We start from the raw sequence: 19378 nt of genomic DNA, 5'->3' as shown, positions 1-19378 counted from the left end.
CTGTAAATAAAAGTAGAAGTACCAGAGTGTAGGAATACTCTGTTACGAGTAAAAGTCCTGCATTTAAAATGTAGTAGTAGTAGTAATAGTAGTACTTATGTAAGTAAAAGTAAAAGTATTGGCATCAAAATACACTTGAAGTAGCAAAAGTAAAAGTAGTCATTGTGCAGATTGGTCCATTTCAGAATAATATATATGATATGTTTTCTAATGATTGATTATTAAAGTGTTCTCAAAGCTGGTAAAGGTGCAGCTAGTTTGAATGACTTTGTATACTGCAGGGTAGCTTGTGAATTTACTCCAGGTGGAACTTAAGTCTGATTTAAGAGTTGATTATATTTCTGATCATCAATCCAAATCTGTAAAGTAACTCAAGGTATTCAATAAATGTAGTGGAGTAATAGTATACCATTTGCCTTTGTAGTGGGGTACAATTACAAAGTAACATAATGTGATATTCAAGTAAAGTACTTCAACATTGTAATTTAGTAGAGTATTGGAACAGTAGAGTAAATGTACCTACTAACCTAGTTATTCGTATTAATATTCTGTACAAACTGTAAAGTCCACTAAGACAAATGTAAGATTTGCGATATTGGGCTATATAAATAAACTTTGATTGATTGATTGAGTTACTTAACACCACTGGACATCCTCCCTGTGAGCCCATCTTATCACACATCATCTGTGTTGGACCTTAAAACATAGTGTTCCTGTGTCTAATCCCTGCAGCCAGGTACCAACATTTTTAGTCACATAATAATAATAAAAATTCATTACATTTATTAGTGCGCTTTTCCAAATGCTCAAAGCGCTTTATATTACATATTACACATATCAGACATGTAACAGTGAATACTGTGGACAAAAACCACATAACCAGGAATTGTGTGAAAATTGATGTCAAAATTAAACTTTATCTGTTATATTTGAACGAAGTAATGTATTAAAAAAAGGGAAGGGGTAAAGAATCTTTAGCAACTGTATGTCAAAAGTAATATTCCGGCGTGTTTGTGTGGGGGGGGGGGTGTTGTGTTCTGTTGTGTTTTAGGGACTCTGCAGATACAACACAACAGTTGTTGTCATGCAACAGCCAGCTGACTCAGCAATGTGTTGGTTGGGATTAAGGTCATGTGACCGTTCATTCAGCAGCAGGGTGGGCTGCATACCGCTCTCCAAGCCTTGTTTATGAGGGGATTCTTTTCAGCCATGCTATTTGTTCATTTTCCCATAAAGGAGGAAAATAACTTGTTAGAGGAAGCTCTTTCACAATGTTTCATATCAATGTCTGAACGTCACAACATCTTATACAGATGTAGGTTACAAAAGATTTCTAGGTGTTAAGGCTCAGAGAGAAGATAATTGCCCCATCATTCAATTCTGTAGGAAAATAAACCTTGGTGTTGTTCCTTCATTCAAACATAATGTAGCACAAATATGTTACGTCCAAATCTACAAATTACGTTTTATAAAGCTGACTGCAAATACTGGCTAAAAATGTTTTACGTTAGAAACAATAATGTCATAAGAAAAGCCGCCATAATAATAAAGTACAATACAATATCAACTAATAATGGAAAGAGGCAGTGGCTCAGTCAGTAGGGGCTTGGAATGTGAGCCGCATGGTCGCCAGTTAAAGTCCCCCGACCAGACCTAAATATGGAGTATGGACTGGTGCTTGGAGAGGTCCCAATTCACCTCCTGGGCCCTGCCGTGGTGCCCTTGAGCAAAAGTGTAATGCTCAAAATACTAAACAGATCACCCATTGTAGCCATGCCTCATATCCCTCTATTTCAGCCCTGTTATGCTGCGTTCACACCGGACGCGATGCGAATATTCGCTGCGCTCCTATCGCATCGCTCTAAACGCTCGAGTTTCACTGCGGCTGCCAGCTATGTTTACTCACGTCATTCAAACAAGATGCACTGGCTCGGGAGCTACAACTACGACAAAATGAACATATTTTACCGTGATTTAATTGTAATACACGTTTCTAAATGATGCCGAAGTAACAACATACTGATACCGGTTAGTAAAAACCATGAATTAATGCTTGACAAGTCTGCAGACAGACGGCAGGGGAAAAACCTTTTAAAATGCGTGTTTTCTGAATGAAGATCGGGTCGACCAGGCTAAGCTAACGTTGTATATACTCCGTCCACACTCACAACAACGGCCTACAGACATAAATAAACCAGCGTATTTGCCATGACACAGACAGTCTGTGGTTTGTACTTGTTTAACTTTAGTCTAGTTTCTGAACAGATATGAGGAGCTGTGAGCTCTGAGTGCTAAGAGCTAACAGCTAACGGCTGATGTTTTCTGGTTGAACGCCAGTGACGGCAGGCTGAGATCCTCACCGCTGATTGGCTACCGCGAGATCGCGTCACGTGAATATGACGCTCGAGTTGAAAAAATTGAACTCGAGCGTTTGTCTTGCCTTCAATCGCCTCAATCGCGCCGCGGAATTCGCATCCACCGCTTCATGCTTGCCGTCGGAGCGAATTTGCGTCTGTCCGCGTCTCTGCATTGACTTTACATGTAATCTCGCCACCCCCAAACATCGTATTGTGTCCGGTGTGAACGCAGCATTACAAATTTTAAAAAAGTGCTGATTTAAATGTAACCGAGCTGCTGCTGGCCACGCCCCCTTGGAGCTGCTTCTGGCCACGCCCCTTTAGAGCGTCTGCATGCAAGCAGCGATCTCTGTGAAGAGAAGGCTGTCAGCAGTTGTGGCAAATACAGTACTGTGCAGTAACTTACTGTTTTTTTTCATTGGAGTGGGTTACAAGCAATTAAAAATATATCTGTTTTCATCGAACTGGTTATATTCACAGGACCACTTTCTACTCACTCTTGGTGCATTATCAATGGTTCTTTGGGAGGCTGCTGCCAGACCCTCCTTCATCATGCAGGTCAGGCTGTAGAACTCGTGCTGCTCATCGATCTCAAACAGGCCCAGAAGCTTCCACTGCTGCCTCAAACCCCCCCACCTCTTCCTCTTCACCGTGCCAGAGCGCTGGCGGTGGGCAGACCTCCCCAGGCCACCGTCAGCCGCTGACATCTCCATCCTAGATACAGAGACAGCAACACAGAACATATGACTGCTGACACTGACCTGTGAATACAGGAGAGGTGTTCAGAGCTACAGCAGACACAATTAAAGAGTAAGTTAAGGACAAGCAGGCCAGTGACAGACACAAAAGAAAGCTGACAGACGGTTGAGTCTTTAACAGAAATACTATGGAAACCAACAAAAAGGGAAAATAGCTTTAGGGCCTGTGCTGTTACTAATGGCATCAGATGGTCTACAAACCACCACATGTTTTGATTAAAATCTATTTTTAAACTATATCTACATTTGTTACAATAAATGAGGGGAAATTATTTGTGTAAATGTCGGTTAGCAACCAGGAAGTGCCATGTTAGCAGGACATTACGGAGCTCACGAGTCCGCCCTGTGAGGCGTGAAGAGCGGACAGTGTGAGGTGGATTTACTGGTGTCATTTCCCCTCACATTTCAGGGCACAGTACTTTCTTGACATGACTGGATACAATTTGGAACTGAACCTTTCAGCCTTCCAACAGTAAATGGTCGGCTGGCAGAGGGTGCCTATTGTTGTATAGCTATGGGCGTGCCACATTCCAATTGGTCTCCAGATTTAGTGACGTCAATAGGCCTCCGGAAGAAAAAAATGGAAAAAGAATAATCTCCAACGAGGCGTTCAGGGGCAGCACAGACAGGTCTTTTCTGTGTTAGAGTTTTACTCGCGACAGGGTGTACTTTGAGGGTTTGTGCCTCTGCAGACCGTTTACATGAAGAAAAAGCTTCATAACACACAAGGGGACGGGTAAGAACCAGAAAAGCATAACACCTTTTGTAAGTCAGTCTGGTCTGTCATTGGTTAGTTCCATAGCAACAAGCCTTTAAAGCCCTTCCCCATGTTTCCAGCGACGCTCACAGCTTCACTTTGCATTTGGCGGTGAAACAAAAGCAGTCCCTGTTTGATGGGCCGCTCAAGGGTCTAGCCTGATGGATTTGAACATTTGAACACATCTTTAAGAGAGCCGTTCAGACAGTCAGAACATCGATGTTCTGGAACAAAGACTGCTGATTTCAAGAGAAAAAGAGCTGATGTTGTTGTGGATGCCGCCTTGAGTTTTATTTAGATACGTTGACTTTATGTTAACGCCTTGCCTGGATTCTATAGGGTGGTTTCACCGTGTGCATATGGGGTCAGATCAGTGGCGTAGCCAGGAATTATTGTGTGGGTGGGCCTGGAGAAATGTAGGTGGGCCAGGGGGAGACATATTAAGCGTGGGGTCTGAGCTGAAACGTATTTAATGATTTTAATGATTTTTTAATGCACTAATTGAACATAAGCATAAATTAGCAGTGAAAACAAAAGTATAGGCACGGCGGCCTCAGAATGTGTGTAAAACTGACATCCACATGACTAGGGATGGGTATCGTTAAGGTTTTAACGGTAGGCCTACTACTACTTTTATCGATACCGCTTATCTGTCCGGTCTTTTAACGGTACTCTTATCGGTTCTTTTGGAGAAAAAAATAAGGTAAACTAACTTACCAAATAGTGAACAAAACTAACATTGCTTTTTATTTAAATTAAATAATATTTCACATCAAAAGAAACAACAATGTTTTAACAAGTCGTATTAAATAATCTGATGACAGAACTGTAAACAGAATAGCTGAAACTTTAACAAAATAAATAACTCCGTTACCTCTAATCATTAACCCATGTTTGTATCATTGAGTTAACTCTTTTGGTAACGAGCATTGTCCACATCGAGACGGGTAAAGTTTAACCACACCTGGGAGCGAGTTATCTCCGCCATCTCCGCCGTGTGTGTGTGTGTGTTGCTGCATGTAGCAGCTGCGTGTGTGTAAACTGCCCCGCCCCCTCGCACACAGAGAGAGAGAGATCTCTCGACTGGATTGGAAAGATCGAAAATATTAAAAATGGACGCATTTTGCAGTCTTTTTGCATATTAGAAACGGAGTTGGCGACACTAAAACTGCAATGTAATGTTTGTGTAGCAATAATATATATGACATATTTTTTACATGTCTCCAGTAGCGATAAAAAGACCGATAACGTCGGAGCTTAATGGTACCACGGTCTTTAATAATTCAGCCCTGGGGCCCGGTACCCATCCCTACACATGACTGGCTCGGCGGCCACAGGTTGTTTATCCTTGACAGTCGCACAGTGGGCACACACTGAGTGTTTTCATATTCAGCAAATGTGTACACGCTAAACTGCAGACCTCAAGAAGAAATAATACTTTAATTCACTCACGGCAAAACTTACTTTACTTACTAATTTACTCACGGTAAAAAAATACACTCCCTATTCCATTGTCATGAAGGTGGAATTTAACTATATCCAGAATAAGTTTGATTGGATCCAGGCTAGAAACATGTTTATTTCTGCTGTAAAGTTGGGCATGGGGGTCTATGGAAACGGCTCCTTTCTGCATCCATCCCCTGTCGGCCACTAGATGAACTGCAGTTTGTGGCACTTCCTTCTGGGCTTCCTGGCTCTGCGCTATGAAGCGCTGATTGGCTGTGGGTGGGCCAGACGTGCATGTGGGTGGGCCCAGGCCCACCCGGACCCACCCACAGCTACGCCACTGGGTCAGATCATTATGCAGTCAAATAACATTTGTATACAACTATAAGTATTTCTGTGTGCATTGAAAAATATTTGTGTGGATGCAGACATTTATATATTAATCACGAATTACATTTGTGAATACTTCTGTCTGCATTTATTTATTTTGAGACTGACCTGACCCCGTACTAAAGTGTCTTTCACTGTTTCTTTCACTTTCATTGTTAAAGTTTTACGGCCTGCAACTTGTTAAACTGTATTGAAGAATTTACCAACTAAACAGCCAGATATTTGATTTAGGAGTCCCTCAGTGGTGGGTGAAAACCCAAAACAGAGCTGTAAGAATATATAATATATATTGGAATTGTAGTGGTCAGGAGTCTGGGACAGACACACAGAGCTCCCCATCATCACACAGCCACAGTTCGGTTAGTTTTCCTCAAAGAGGAAAGATCGCTGTCGGGACATGCAGAGTTTGTATACTGTGAGGTATGTTGGTGTGTTATTCAAATAATTGATCAAATAACCATGTGCTGTTTATTTGAGCAACCTTCAAACTAAATCAAAGTACAATTCATTATGTTGAATTATGCTTATTGTGAATTATGACATGTCAGTACGACTGTTTAACATGCAGAATGTGTTCACAAAGGAACTGTGAGAACTGTTTTAATGTGTCCGTCTCCATGTTGAATTAGAAAAGAGACTATAGAATACTCCAACACAAAGTATGTGCATAAAGGTTCTGTGGTTATTTAACTAATATCACCTGATATAGATGCAGCTAGCGAGGAATTGGAACCTTAGCTATATGATTCTGACCAATCACAAGCTATATATCAGCCAGTGCGGCTTCTTTACATTTCAGATTCAAACAATGGTCTTACCTAACGGACGGAGCTTTGTTTCTAATTGAACAGATTTTTCAGACCTTTCAGGTCAACGATGGAGTTACAGTCTAGCCTGCCTGTCTCTGCGGTCCCATTACCTTCCATCCCCCAAAAATCACAAGGTAAGGTAAGGTACTTTATTTCTACAGCACATTTTCCGACACAGAGGCAATTCAAAGTGACATCAACATAAACAGACTAAAGTTAAGAAAGAAGACAAAAGAAAGAACCACAATAAATAAACACAATGGAATAACAGATTCATAAAGACCATTCCTAAAAGAGATAATAAGCAGTTTGAATCAACATTGTAAACACAGATGATGCTGCAAGAGGTGTAATAATAAAACTAAGTTAAATGACTTCTGGGTAATCAGCAGTACAAATAAATGTTATTAACCACGACTTAAAAGAACTCAGGGTTGGTGAGGACCTCAGGTTTTCTGGGAGTTTTTTCCAGATGTGCAGCGCGTAAAAACTAAAAGCAGCTTCTGTGTGTTTGGTTCTGACCCGGGAATAATGAGCTAGCCCCCCCCCCCCCCCGAAGATCTCAGATCTCTGGGGGGCTCGTAACAGAGCAGCATGTCGGATATATATTGGGCTCCCAAACCATTTAGTGCTTTATAAGTTAGTAATACCATTTTTAATCGGTTCTTTAAGCTAAATCGTGTGTTCCAAACACAATACTGCACATCTCAATTAAAAAAACACGTTACTTTATAAAAACGATTGGCTTCTCGTTAATAAACTAAACTAAATGTCTCATTTGTAGGCTACTGCTAGAATAGTGTTGTTTCCAGGAATTCTAAAATATACGCCTGTGATATTAGACTTTGGTTTAATAGTCAACGATACATCTCATCAGAAAACTCATAAGAAGCGCTCACCATGTTTTAAATTCTGTCAGAATGAGCAGAGGGATGCTCATAGAAACAGCTGACATTAACAGCTGACATACAGCTGGGTCAGAAACCAGAACTTGTCTGACAGACTGCAAACTGTCAGTGCATGCTGCTTCTGAAGAAATGCTGCATGCCTCAGGCCAGAGCCAGTTATTGAGATAGACTGTAGGATGTGTTTGCACAGTGTAACATTTGATGGCTCACTTTACACCTTAGCTGATATGGCTGATATGATTCAGAGTTCCAATCATATATTCTTGTTCCAGTGAGTTTCATAAGTGACCAAATATTCAAACCGGCTACTTATTGAATTTGTGGCTTGAACATGATGTAAAACATGTGCAAATACAGCAATTTGCAGCGGTGGAAGAAGTACTCAGATCTTGTACTTGAGTAAAAGTAGAAGTACTCAGGTCTTGTACTTGAGTAAAAGTAGAAGTACTCAGGTCTTGTTGGAGTAAAAGTAGAAGTACTCAGATCTTGTACTTGAGTAAAAGTAGAAGTACTCAGGTCTTGTTTGAGTAAAAGTAGAAGTACCAGAGTGTAGGAATACTCTGTTACAGTAAAAGTCCTGCATTCAAAATGTTCCTCAAGTGAAAGTAGAAAAGTATCAGCATCAAATATAGTTAAAGTAGCGACAGTAATAGTAGTCATTGTGCAGATTGGTCCATTTCAGAATAATATATATGATATGTTTTATAATGATTGATCATGAAAGTGTTCTCAAAGCTGGTAAAGGTGCAGCTAGTTTGAATGACTTTGTATACTGCAGGGTAGCTGGTGGATTTACTCCAGGTGGAACTAAAGTCTGATTTAACACTTGATTACATTTCACATCAGTCATCCACATGACCACATCTGTAAAGTAACTAAAGGGATTAAATACATGTAGAGGAGTAGAAGTACACCATTTACCTCTGAACTGAAGTGGAGTAGAAGTACAAAGTAGCAACAAACCACACCACTGGAAATGTGTGGTAAAATGGGACCATTGCGTTCCCCCGAGCGTTTGACATGAGGTCCAACAACATCTCGTTGTCCTGCCATCAACACATAAAGCAGGGATGCTGAGTGTGCAGCTGCTGACCACACAAAGCCTGTTCAATCATGGATCACATGTGGAACTTTAATGTGGGTCAAGCCCCCAACACCTTGTACAGCACTATACTGGAGCAGATGTGGAGGAAGAACTCATATGTTATGTAGTGGAGTAAAAATGCCTCCAAAATGAGTAAAGTAAAAGTATAAATAAGCATTAAATGGACATACTTGAGTAAAGTACAAGTACCTCAGTCCCACCTCTGTACAGGGGTGAAGGAGTTTATCAATCTGTACTTATATAATATTTCACATAACACACTGACTATCACTTTAGAGAGTCATGGCTGATGGTGAGTCATTGTTCTTCTTCTTCTTACTTATCATTATACTTTATACTAATGAAGCCGTTCTGTGCAATGAGGCGCGATTCAGTGATAGATGCATTAGTCACAAGAAAATATATCAGTTCGGAGCATTTTGCATGTGCCTCAGTGTTTAATGGAAACACACTGTGACTCAGTAGCCTACATGTGGACACAACTGGTGATAATGAGTAAGTTCATCCCAGTAAAAAAAAAACTAAAAGCAGTATTTATCAAAGGATGCATTACTCTGCAGTTTAAAGCCAACATGAAAAGAAAGCGTTACTTGCCTCAGTGCGCTCACGGACTTTAGATGAGAGGGTCGCGTGGCCGCTGAGCTCCGTCTGTCCTGTCTCCGTGTGTGTGTGTGTGTGTGTGTGTGTGTGTGTGTGTGTGTGTGTGTGTGTGTGTGTGTGTGTGTGTGTGTGTGTGTGTGTGTGTGTGTGTGTGTGTGTGTGTGTGTGTGTGTGTGTGTGTGTGTGTGTGTGTGTGTGTGTGTGTCACGTGTCACTTGTCAGCTTGTCGACAGACTGACGGTTGGCGGACATTTGGAAGGCTCCTCAATTCTCTAATTTCCCCTCCTCGACTCCTCCGCTCGCATCTCCTGTGGGCTGGACTAAGACACGAGGATATGAGGGGAAATTAGAGAATTGAGAAGCCTTCTTGGTCTCGCGCAGCGGTCACACCCACACACAGCAGCACCCTGCACCATCCACTGCAACAGAACTCTCTCTCTCACACACACACACACACAGCGGCGGTCCTAGATCAATTTTACTTGCGGGGGAGGGCAATTAGCCTACTTAATGATAAGGCCACATTTAATTGAGGACAAAGGAGACGCAACAGTGTTCACGAGTACAGCACTTTTAGTTCAGTATAAAGTCATAACACGCTAAGAACCCCATAAGATACCATTACTGGTGTTTACGTCAAATAATGTGCGTCAATTACTTACTTACATTTTAGTTTAGTTTCTTATTTTCAATTACTTTGGCTCAAGTTACAGCCTTTGCTGTAGCACTATTAGCCCCCCCCCCCCAAAAAAAAAACCGCAGGTTGAGGTAATAAATAAATGTGTATTTCTTTAAATGTGTTGGTATTTGCTTTAGTAACATAATTTGTCTCAGTAACTCACACTTTTCCTAAATAACATTATTGGAAAGAAAACCTTCCTGTTATCATAGGGCCCGGTTACAACACAATATTTGCCACAAAACTATCACTGCATTACAAAATACCTCAGACAATGTTGGAATAAATCTAAAACATGTGTGGGTAATATATGTTTGTTGCAATGCTGACTCATGGGATCCTGGCTGTGGTCCAGCTATCCTTCTCCAGCAAATCACTGGGGCAAAAAATTTATATTTGATGTCTCCTCTCCTCGCTGTAAATAAAATGTGGCACACTTCTTCTTCGCCTTCGAAGTCGGCGTCCAAATGTCAATATCTACCTTTACAGTAATAAAGCATATTACATTTATGTTTTTAAACGACTAAATACAAATACTGACTTAAAAGGCCTAAATACATTTCTTTAACTCAGTGCACTGTTTCAGCAGTCATTTCCCCCGTTTTAAACACAGTGAAGAGTGATATGCAGCACTGGAAAACATGACTTTGCTGAAGCTACGACCAATAGCATATGTATCAAGTGTGGCTATTAGAGCTACTGCATATGCAATATGGAGACGATTCCCAGCATCAACATTTTATTGAACATATAAAAAGGACAACTGGCCCCGTCACCAGCCTCAATTTATTTAAGCCAGACAAAATGTTTGCTTATTTTCAAAATAATTAACATAATTCAAACTTTCACACCATATACAATTGAAACATTGTCACTATTTACATATTTGAAGACCTGTGCTGCTTCTAATCAAGTCAAACATGTTGTCATTGTTACCACAGGAAGGTATATTTCACCTCCTTCTATCTGAGAGCCATATTGAGAACAAGACAATTACATATTCACAACATTAGATTTTCTTTTGTTATGGAGAGTAACGGTGTAACATTAGATCCTGCAGAGAGTAATGCATTATGGGAGGCCTGAAAGTGAGGCACCACCTAAATTAAGAATTCCCATATGTATATTTCCTTGGTCGGGAAAAATTCAAACCATTTAATCAATTTCAAGGCTGTATTGATTGAGATCTTAATCAATTAAGATATGTTTCTGACTGCTCTATAACCTGCTTATCTGCCACAGGGGGGTGTGGTCTTATAATCAGGGTTGTCTTCATTTGTTTCTGAATGGTATGTGAACAGGTGGAAGTGACATAAATCTTTTGAGACGGCTGTGAAGTCCAAAATACTGACAAGTTCTCGCTTTGCAGTGGTTGGTCTGAAGGGTTATCAGCTGGATGCTAATTTCATCTTGGTCTATTAAATATAACTTTGATAAAACACCTCAGAGCCTTGAGCTAAATGAATTCCTGTTAACAGTCTACTGCCTACTGCCCGATAGAAAAAACACAGCGAGTGACAATAAAAAAAGTCAAGTGACGACATCATGGCCTGTTTTAATGTGTTGTTTCAAGTTATTCTCATTGGTGCCGTCCATCTTTAGCTTTAAGCCGTTCTCAGTGTAGTTTACTGCCACTCGGGCACCAAGTTGAAGGTTTTTAAATTCAACACTTAGTTTTAAAACATAGACACTGACTTTTATTGTACTAAAATATAAGGAAACATTGTTGTTTTTTCTTTAACTTAATATCATTTTGCAGTTGTTCATTAGAAATGATATGTTGGAGGTATGATTTCTCTTGTAGGGACACCACAGAGTTTTCAATGCTATTTTCACATTGTTAAATCCACAGCAGTCACTCTGACATCCGGAGATCAGTCCACTTTCTTTGGCTTGCGGTTCTTCCACATGATAACTGCAGTGAAGGCCCCTGTGAGGACATAAGAGTGCTATCAAGTTTGTATTTAGATGGGTTGGAGTGCATATTTTAATGAGAATACTTGAGTGTGTACTCACCTATACAGAGAAGAAGTATTACTGCTGCAATGCCGGGCAGAATTACAGAGTACTCCCGAGGAAGAAAATACGTATGCAGAATGTGATCACTGTCCATGAAAGGCTGGAAAAGAACGACATACAACATCATACATGTAATATTACATTGTTTTTAAAATATGGTCTAAAGAGACTTAAATTGTTATTAAAAAGTGTAAAAACATGAAATGAATATATTTAGGGAGAAAGGATAGGCCTACAGGTCTTTGTTGTGTGGACACAGCAGACAGGTTCTGACATGTATGAAATTAACTTCAATCTTGTGTTGTAATGCGGCTGTTTTATTGGGATTTTAAGGACGTTAACAGAACCTACCAGGATGATGACCCAGACAGAGTAGTATGTAAACAGCAGGAGGCTGAAGACAACAAGACTCATGCCAACTGCCTGATCCACTCCTGTAGCCTGAAAAAAAGAGCAGAGTGCATTTGGAGTTGTTATATGTCGCACGTATGACCGACCTATCTCTTTGTGATAATTCTTCAGACCAACTTGGATTTAATTATGGGTCACGGTTCTGGTCCTTCATGACCATAGAATCGCGGATACAAGCGGCCGAGATGGGTTTTCTCCGCAGGGTGGCTGGTGTCTCCCTTAGGGATAAGGTGAGAAGTTCGGTCATCCGGGAGGGACTTGGAGTTGAGCCGCTCCTCCTTCGCGTAGAAAGGAGCCAGTTGAGGTGGTTCAGGCACCTAGTTAGGATGCCACCTGGGCGCCTCCCTAGAGAGGTGTTCCAGGCACGTCCTGCTGGGAAGAGACCAAGGGGTAGACCTAGGACCAGGTGGAGGGATTATATCTCTTCGCTGGCCTGGGAGCGCCTTGGGATCCCCCAGTCAGAGCTGGTTGATGTCGCCAGGGAAAAGGAAGTTTGGGGCTCTCTGCTGGAACTGCTACCCCCGCGACCCGACCACGGATAAGCGGGAGAAGATGGATGGATGGATGGGTTCTGGTCCTAATAGCAGACTATATTGTTTTTGACTTTTACGTAATTTTGCACTTCCATTAAGAGAGGTGACAGTTGAGGTACAAGGGATCAAATCGAATGGTGAAAATTGAAGCAGCAGAGCCCAAAAATCCTGACGTTTAGTTTCTAAAAAAATATTTATAAGAAATCTTAACACAATTATTTCTAAGTTTAATTTGGTTCAGGGCTTCCACCTCAAAGACTGCACCTGCACGACAACTTGGAAAATACCTGAGTTCTTTTTCAACTCATCACAGGGGTCCCCTCTTCTTTTCTCTGTACGCCAGTTCACTTTCCTCTGTCATCTGCTCTTATGGCTTCTCTCACCACAGCTACCACACCAACCAACTGTCCTTTACTGCCAACATCACGACAAAAACCCTCTCCTGCAGAAATACCCTTACAACCTCAGGAGCATGCCCCCTCTACTGAGCCAGAAGGCGACACAGGTTCTGGTCCAGTCAGGGATTTATTTAAACCATACACTCAACCATGCACTTCACTCTGCATCATCAAATCGGCTCACTGCGAGCTTGTGCATCAGAACTAAAGTAGCAGTTAATACAATAGTCAGTCGCCTGATGGGTCACTGAATGCAACAAAAACAATAACAAAACGTTTATTTAATATACATTTCTAGACCATTAACAGCCAAGTTATTGACCAGCCCAAGTCTCTTTTCTGTTTCCAGTACAGAGCTCCGCATTAAGACAGACACAGACGGGCTTGTTACTTCATAGCTGTGAAAGGATGTACATTTAAAACATACTACTGGGTGGAGAGGGGTTGGGAATTATAACTATTCAGAGTGACGTACTGTACAAAGTCACTGTAGTGTGTTTCGGAACCGAACCGAACCTTATTGCACCTCCTTGGTGCAATAAAAAAAACGTCTAAATAATTTGTACCACAGAGTGGAGTGGTAAGACACGACTATTTATTGAGTCACCTGCCACAGTTTGAAGTGGCTGGGCAGTTGGAATGAAACGTCCCTTTATCTACCTATCCACCATGAAGTCATCAACTGGTGACAGATTGGACAGGGCCATTTATTGTATGTAGTCCTGGAAGAAAATAGCTGTCTATCAATTATGGGGCTTTCACACCAACGCGGTTCCAGGGCCGGTTCGGAGCTAGAGCCTGAAAAGCACCGTTTTTTCCTGTTCACACCGCAGCGGAGCCGGCTCTAAGCTCCGGAATCCGGTTTGTTTCAAGAACCAAAAATATTCGGTCTAGAAGCAAGAACGTTATTTGATACGTCACACTTACGTCGGACGGGGGCGAGATTAACCGGAGCTAACAGTTAAAGGCGAGTACGGCAAATACAAGTTGTATCAAGCAGTAGCGAAAAGTGACTAGAACGTGACCACACACTTGTAAAAAAAAAAACACTTTATAAAGTCAGGCAACACTAACCAGGCTTCGTGTGATTTGTGCCTTACTTTGACCATCCGTTCGCTGTTATTGATCATTGTGGAGAGAGGCAGACATTTTGTATTATAGCAGCTATTGGATTGAATCAATACATGGGCTGCACAGGTTGTCATGTCCGACTATCACAAGTAGAATCATAATGAAAAATACGCCGGTAAAATGTGCCTGTAGAAAACGGCTTATGCCACAATAGGATAGCAACAACAAGTAGTCAAGATATTCAGTTTAGCTTCGGTTGCTATGCTAACATCACCCATTTTATACCAGAGAAACTTTCATAACAGCGTTGTGATGCCAAACAGCGTCAATTCAGACTGACACACATTCACTTATGGGGAACTGGGGATATGTATCAGCTGCTTGTGTGAGCTAACCCGGAGCTAACGGGAGAATAAACTCCTGTGGAAGAGCAGCCAACACTGCAGCGGTCGGTAAATGCCGCTCATCAAACACATCAATAAACAATGAACCACGGCACTCTGGAGAAAAGCATAAGGTTGGAGAAGTTGTTATTTAATTTAATCTGGCTTCGTGTGATTAAAAGCAACACAATCATCGACCTGACGTAGTCCCCCATTGTTATTGTTGTTGTAGTGAGTGATGTAAACAGTGACGTCATGACGCAGCAGCGGCAGCACCAGTCGGGCTCTGGGCGGTGTGAACAAAACGGGGGCTGAAAAGAAAAACCGGTTCCGAACCAGAAAAGCTCTAGCACGGAGCTAGAACGGGAACTGCGTTGGTGTGAAAGGGGCATTAGAGGGTCAGAGGTAGATCTCTACCGCCTGCAGTCTACATGTCCAAGTGTCCTTTGGTGACAAACCAGAACCAGAATTGCTCCTGCAATACTGCAGGTATGGATTGTATGTAAGACGCTCTTTATTAAAGGGCTGTGGTGCCCAGGACCCAGGGGCCCAGGAGGTGAAAACTAGAGAATCAAACTGGAAAGGGAATGCCTGCGTTCAACTCAGCCGTCTGTGTACTTTTTGAGTAATACTCAAACTCCCGTCCTGAGTACAATAATTCATGTATTCTGGTATATTTGATGAGGGATAAAAAGTTTTTTTTTGCAAAAGAGTCCAACAGTATCAATTTCATGTAGAACTTATGGTAACAAATCATTGTATCACTCAACAAATATATCAAAATACATGAATGATTATACTCAAAAAGTACACAGTAAAAGTACTTCATTGTATGTGTGGTAGTAGTATAACAAGTACTGAGTCCAACAGTACCAATCTTATTAAGAACTTATGGCTAAAAATCATTTTATCCCTCATCAAATATAGCAGAAGTGGCTTGAATTTGTTCTCAGGAGGGGAGTTTGACAGAGAATAACTGAAAAAGAACACATTAAAAGTACTTCATGTTATTGTTGGTAGCAGTCAAACAAGTAGAGTTCAACAGTGTCAGTTTTATTAAGAACTAATGGTAAAACATATTTTTATCGCAAATATAGCACAAAAACATGCAATCTTTTACTCGTGTACTACCGTCAGTGCCGCTTCTCGGCCGATTACCGTAAAGGCGCTATTAATCGCGCACTCAAAAATGAAGAGCTGCTGATTTGACCAAGCAAACGCGAGAGACGGCTGAGTTGACTGCAGTGCTCCCCTGCACTCCGACAGCACTGAGCACTACATCCAGATTAAGATTAAACACATTCATTTAATTTGGGAACATACGCATATACCTATGGAGTTAGCCAGATGTGTGTAAATTACTGTTCATGGCAATTTGAAAACAAATGCTGGTGTCGGACAGACACAAACACACCGGTCATGCGCGTTGTGGACCGGACATCTCCTTCATAAAACGAGTAATAGGGGGAATAATCGGGCAGTTCGATGTGTGTGTGTGTGTGTGTGTGTGTGTGTGTGTGTGTGTGTGTGTGTGTGTGTGTGTGTGTGTGTGTGTGTGTGTGTGTGTGTGTGTGTGTGTGTGTGTGTGTGTGTGTGTGTGTGTGTGTGTTTAAAATGAAGCAGCCTGCAGTCACTCTTTAGCTGTCTAATGAAGGTAAACACAGCGAAGGCTGTGTGTAAAAGGCACAGCTCCACTTCCTACTTGGCGAACCTGTAACTTTCTCGTGCGCACAAGAACGTATATCGTGATGTCACTTGGCCCAGGTGGTTTCCACAGAACGGACAAAACATGTTTAACGACCATAAACACACTCGTACCGTCCATCCGGTCTATCCGCCGAAACAAACTTAAGTTTGTGTCAATCAATTGCACGTCACTTCTGGTATGATGGGCATTCCCTTTCCGGTTTGATTCGGGAAATGTTAAAGTGTTTCGACACTTGTAAATTTGTCTCAGTTTTGGCAAAAGTGTTTCGCTAATGTAATTTTGTTTTTATAAAATGTAATTTTGTTTTATAACATGTACATTTGTTTTATAAAATGTAAATTTGTTTTATAAAATGTAAATGTGTCTCAAGCTTTGTTAAAGTGTTTCACACTTTGTAATTGTCGATTGCACTTCTCAGACACCGTAGAACCGGCGAACCTGCGGCTCACTGTCCAAGCCCCACTGCTATGTTCTTTTCATGTTATAAAAATAGTTTTAAAAAAATTGTGATAATAGTTTTCTTTTTCTTACAATATATCTTCTTTAACTGTGTTTATGTGTGCATCATACACACCAAGGCAAATTCCTCGTATGTGTAAACCTACTTGGCAATACACCTGATTCTTATTCTGTAAATGTAGTACATTTATCTACCAAAATGTCGGCTTTTAAAATAAATAAACTCCTTTATTAGAAACGTTATTTCCAGTAGGCTACAACGCTGGCCTGGTCCCCTCCCCTACAGGACATAATATGTCTCTCTGGGACAGGGCTCTGACAGGAGCAGCTCTCAGGTCAGTCTCCATCAATGACTGCTTCAGGAACATCTCGAGCACAACTGGTTTTCGAGTTGAGAGAACTGTGAAGCTGTCGCTGTTTACGGGTCAGGTACACGCCAAAGTTAGTATAACGGAACAGAGACAATAAGTTAATGATAATGACGTAAAGCCGATTTACTTACGAAGCTAACAGTAGAAGCTAACATGAATGTCTCTGACATGTTGCTCTGACAGTGAAGATTAGCTGCAGGAGTTAGCTCTGCATTAGCCGCGCTGCTTCATTATCAGAGCAAACTGTTTCAGTCTGCTTTTTTCTTAAAATTGCTGCAGAAATTCATGTGTATAAATATAATCACAGAGGGTTAATCAGATTATCTTTCTTACCATTTTGGCTGGCTGACGTTTCCTGCTGCTGTTCTTCTTCCTGTAGAAATATCCGGCAGAACAGAAGCTTCTGAAGGTCTCTGCTGCCCCCTGCTGGGGGACCTGAAAAACACATGTTCTGAAGAAATGATGCTACTGCAACGTCATGAACACAGTGCACAAGTATATATTTAAAATATTGTATTGATGTATTACTTAATTTGACCTATAATAAACCCTAACCCTCTCATAGTCGATTTTGGTTTCGCATCTCAATAACTTTCCTGTCATTTCAGATCCTGCCTTCCTCCCAGCTCTTGTAATCAGCTCATTCCCCTCACATTTCCTCATGAGCCCCACAATATAGTATATTCCACCTCCCTCTCACTTGTCCTCTGCCAGATTGTCTTGTGTTTTGCCAAGCTTGCCAGTGTTTCAGGTTTTATTCGCAGTCATCTGTTCTGCCCGGTTTGGACGTTGCCTGCCTGATTTTGGACGTTGATTTTCCTGCCTGCCCCCATTATTAGATTTATTTTCCTGACTGCTGGATTTCCTGGTTTTGACCCTGCCTTGATTAAACTGAACTTTTGGAACATTGTATCTGAGTTGTGATCTTCAAATCCGTACCTAACGTAACATAACCATTATCATCACCATAGCCATTTTCTAATATTTTGTATTTAAATTACATGCAATTTGACCATGTGACAGCAGTTAGAAATATCTTAAGGTTAATTTACTAGTTTTTTTCAGAACTGCACCTCCCTCTGTACCTTAGCAAGGGTGGACTGAAGAAGAGTGCCAATGATGTGACAGACTAGTTAGTGGGCCTTTTTTTGTCAAGACACAATTTTACTGTATGTTACACATAATAAAATAGTAATGATAGTCAATTCAGATTAAAGCATGAGGACACAGTGTGAAAGGGTTTCAATACATTTTAGCACATTTAAAAAACAAAACTGAAATCTCTTAGACACTCAGAATTCATTTAAAATGCTGTTTGAGTCACTCAAGCCGGCTTCACTCTGAAAGACAAGCAGTGATTGACCCCTCTGACCACACGTTTGAGAACCTTTTGATTTCTAATCAATTTGCAATGTGTTCTTAAATCACGTTTTCTCTTAGTCATTATGGGTTATTGGGGATAGAGTCATTTGAAAAACATTTGATCAATTAAAAAAAAAAACTGCAAGACAAAGAATGTGCAAATAATGAATGGGTTTGAATATTTTTACGATGCTGACTATTTGGTATTTGTAGTTGAATTAACCCATTTTCCTATGTTGTTTTATTTTTAATATTGTGAAGATTCAATACTTAGATTGTAGCGGTGTGGGGCATCACTCATGCAGTGTATATGAAAAACAAATCAATCCAAATGAAAACACAATAGTGATGATTCCATTTTATTTGGTATGCATGTTTTTGCAAATCATATCGTTAATCCTCTACCCATTGACTAACAACACAGATCTGTTTCACTTTGGTCTGTATTTCAAATCATTTTGATACATGGAGATAAAACATTTGTATTTCTGAGTTACAAATGGAAAAAAAGACCTTTCATTCACAGTTTGATGTCCGAGCACAACATATAAAAGGTATCAAACATGTAGACAGACACTTTTTATTTCATATATGCAATGCTAAACATTTATATTTATAAAGGTTTATTTGATATAAGTCTACTAATTTGACAAGTATAGGTCCACATTTTCAAAGCTAAACTTAATTTGAAAAGATCATTTGTATAAGCTTTTCAGCAAAGATTTGAACCTAATCAAATGAAAGAGTAAAATAGCTCTAAATGCATTATAACCAAAACCAGTTCACCAATGCAACACATATTGATTTGTATGAATGCATTTCATAAGTTTGCAGGTTACACATGGGCAATGACA

General features: G+C 40.7%; 2 protein-coding genes across 2 annotated transcripts in view; both read right to left on the bottom strand.

Annotated features, from left to right (window-relative positions):
* The window catches only part of pip5kl1 (phosphatidylinositol-4-phosphate 5-kinase-like 1), a 34714-nt gene extending 25472 nt beyond the window's left edge, over nucleotides 1-9242 (bottom strand). The window contains exons 1-2 of the mRNA XM_034217932.1: nucleotides 9125-9242; nucleotides 2855-3071 (exon numbers count right to left, since the gene is read on the bottom strand). Coding sequence (XP_034073823.1) covers nucleotides 2855-3070 — 216 coding nt within the window. The 5' untranslated portion in view covers nucleotide 3071; nucleotides 9125-9242. The remainder of the gene's footprint in view (nucleotides 1-2854; nucleotides 3072-9124) is intronic.
* Nucleotides 9243-10531: 1289 nt separating this feature from the next.
* dpm2 (dolichyl-phosphate mannosyltransferase subunit 2, regulatory) lies at nucleotides 10532-17618 on the bottom strand. Its single transcript, XM_034217931.1, has 4 exons — nucleotides 17496-17618; nucleotides 12180-12269; nucleotides 11826-11928; nucleotides 10532-11739 (listed from the first exon to the last, which is right to left on the bottom strand). The coding sequence occupies exons 1-4, from the start codon at nucleotides 17496-17498 to the stop codon at nucleotides 11684-11686; spliced, it is 252 nt and encodes an 83-aa protein (XP_034073822.1). The 5' UTR covers nucleotides 17499-17618; the 3' UTR covers nucleotides 10532-11683.
* Nucleotides 17619-19378: the final 1760 nt, after the last annotated feature.

Source organism: Gymnodraco acuticeps, unplaced genomic scaffold (genome assembly GCF_902827175.1).
Source record: "Gymnodraco acuticeps unplaced genomic scaffold, fGymAcu1.1, whole genome shotgun sequence".
Lineage (NCBI taxonomy): Eukaryota > Metazoa > Chordata > Actinopteri > Perciformes > Bathydraconidae > Gymnodraco > Gymnodraco acuticeps.
Note: the sequence above shows the minus strand (reverse complement) of the source record. Positions and strands in the feature narration are given on the sequence as shown.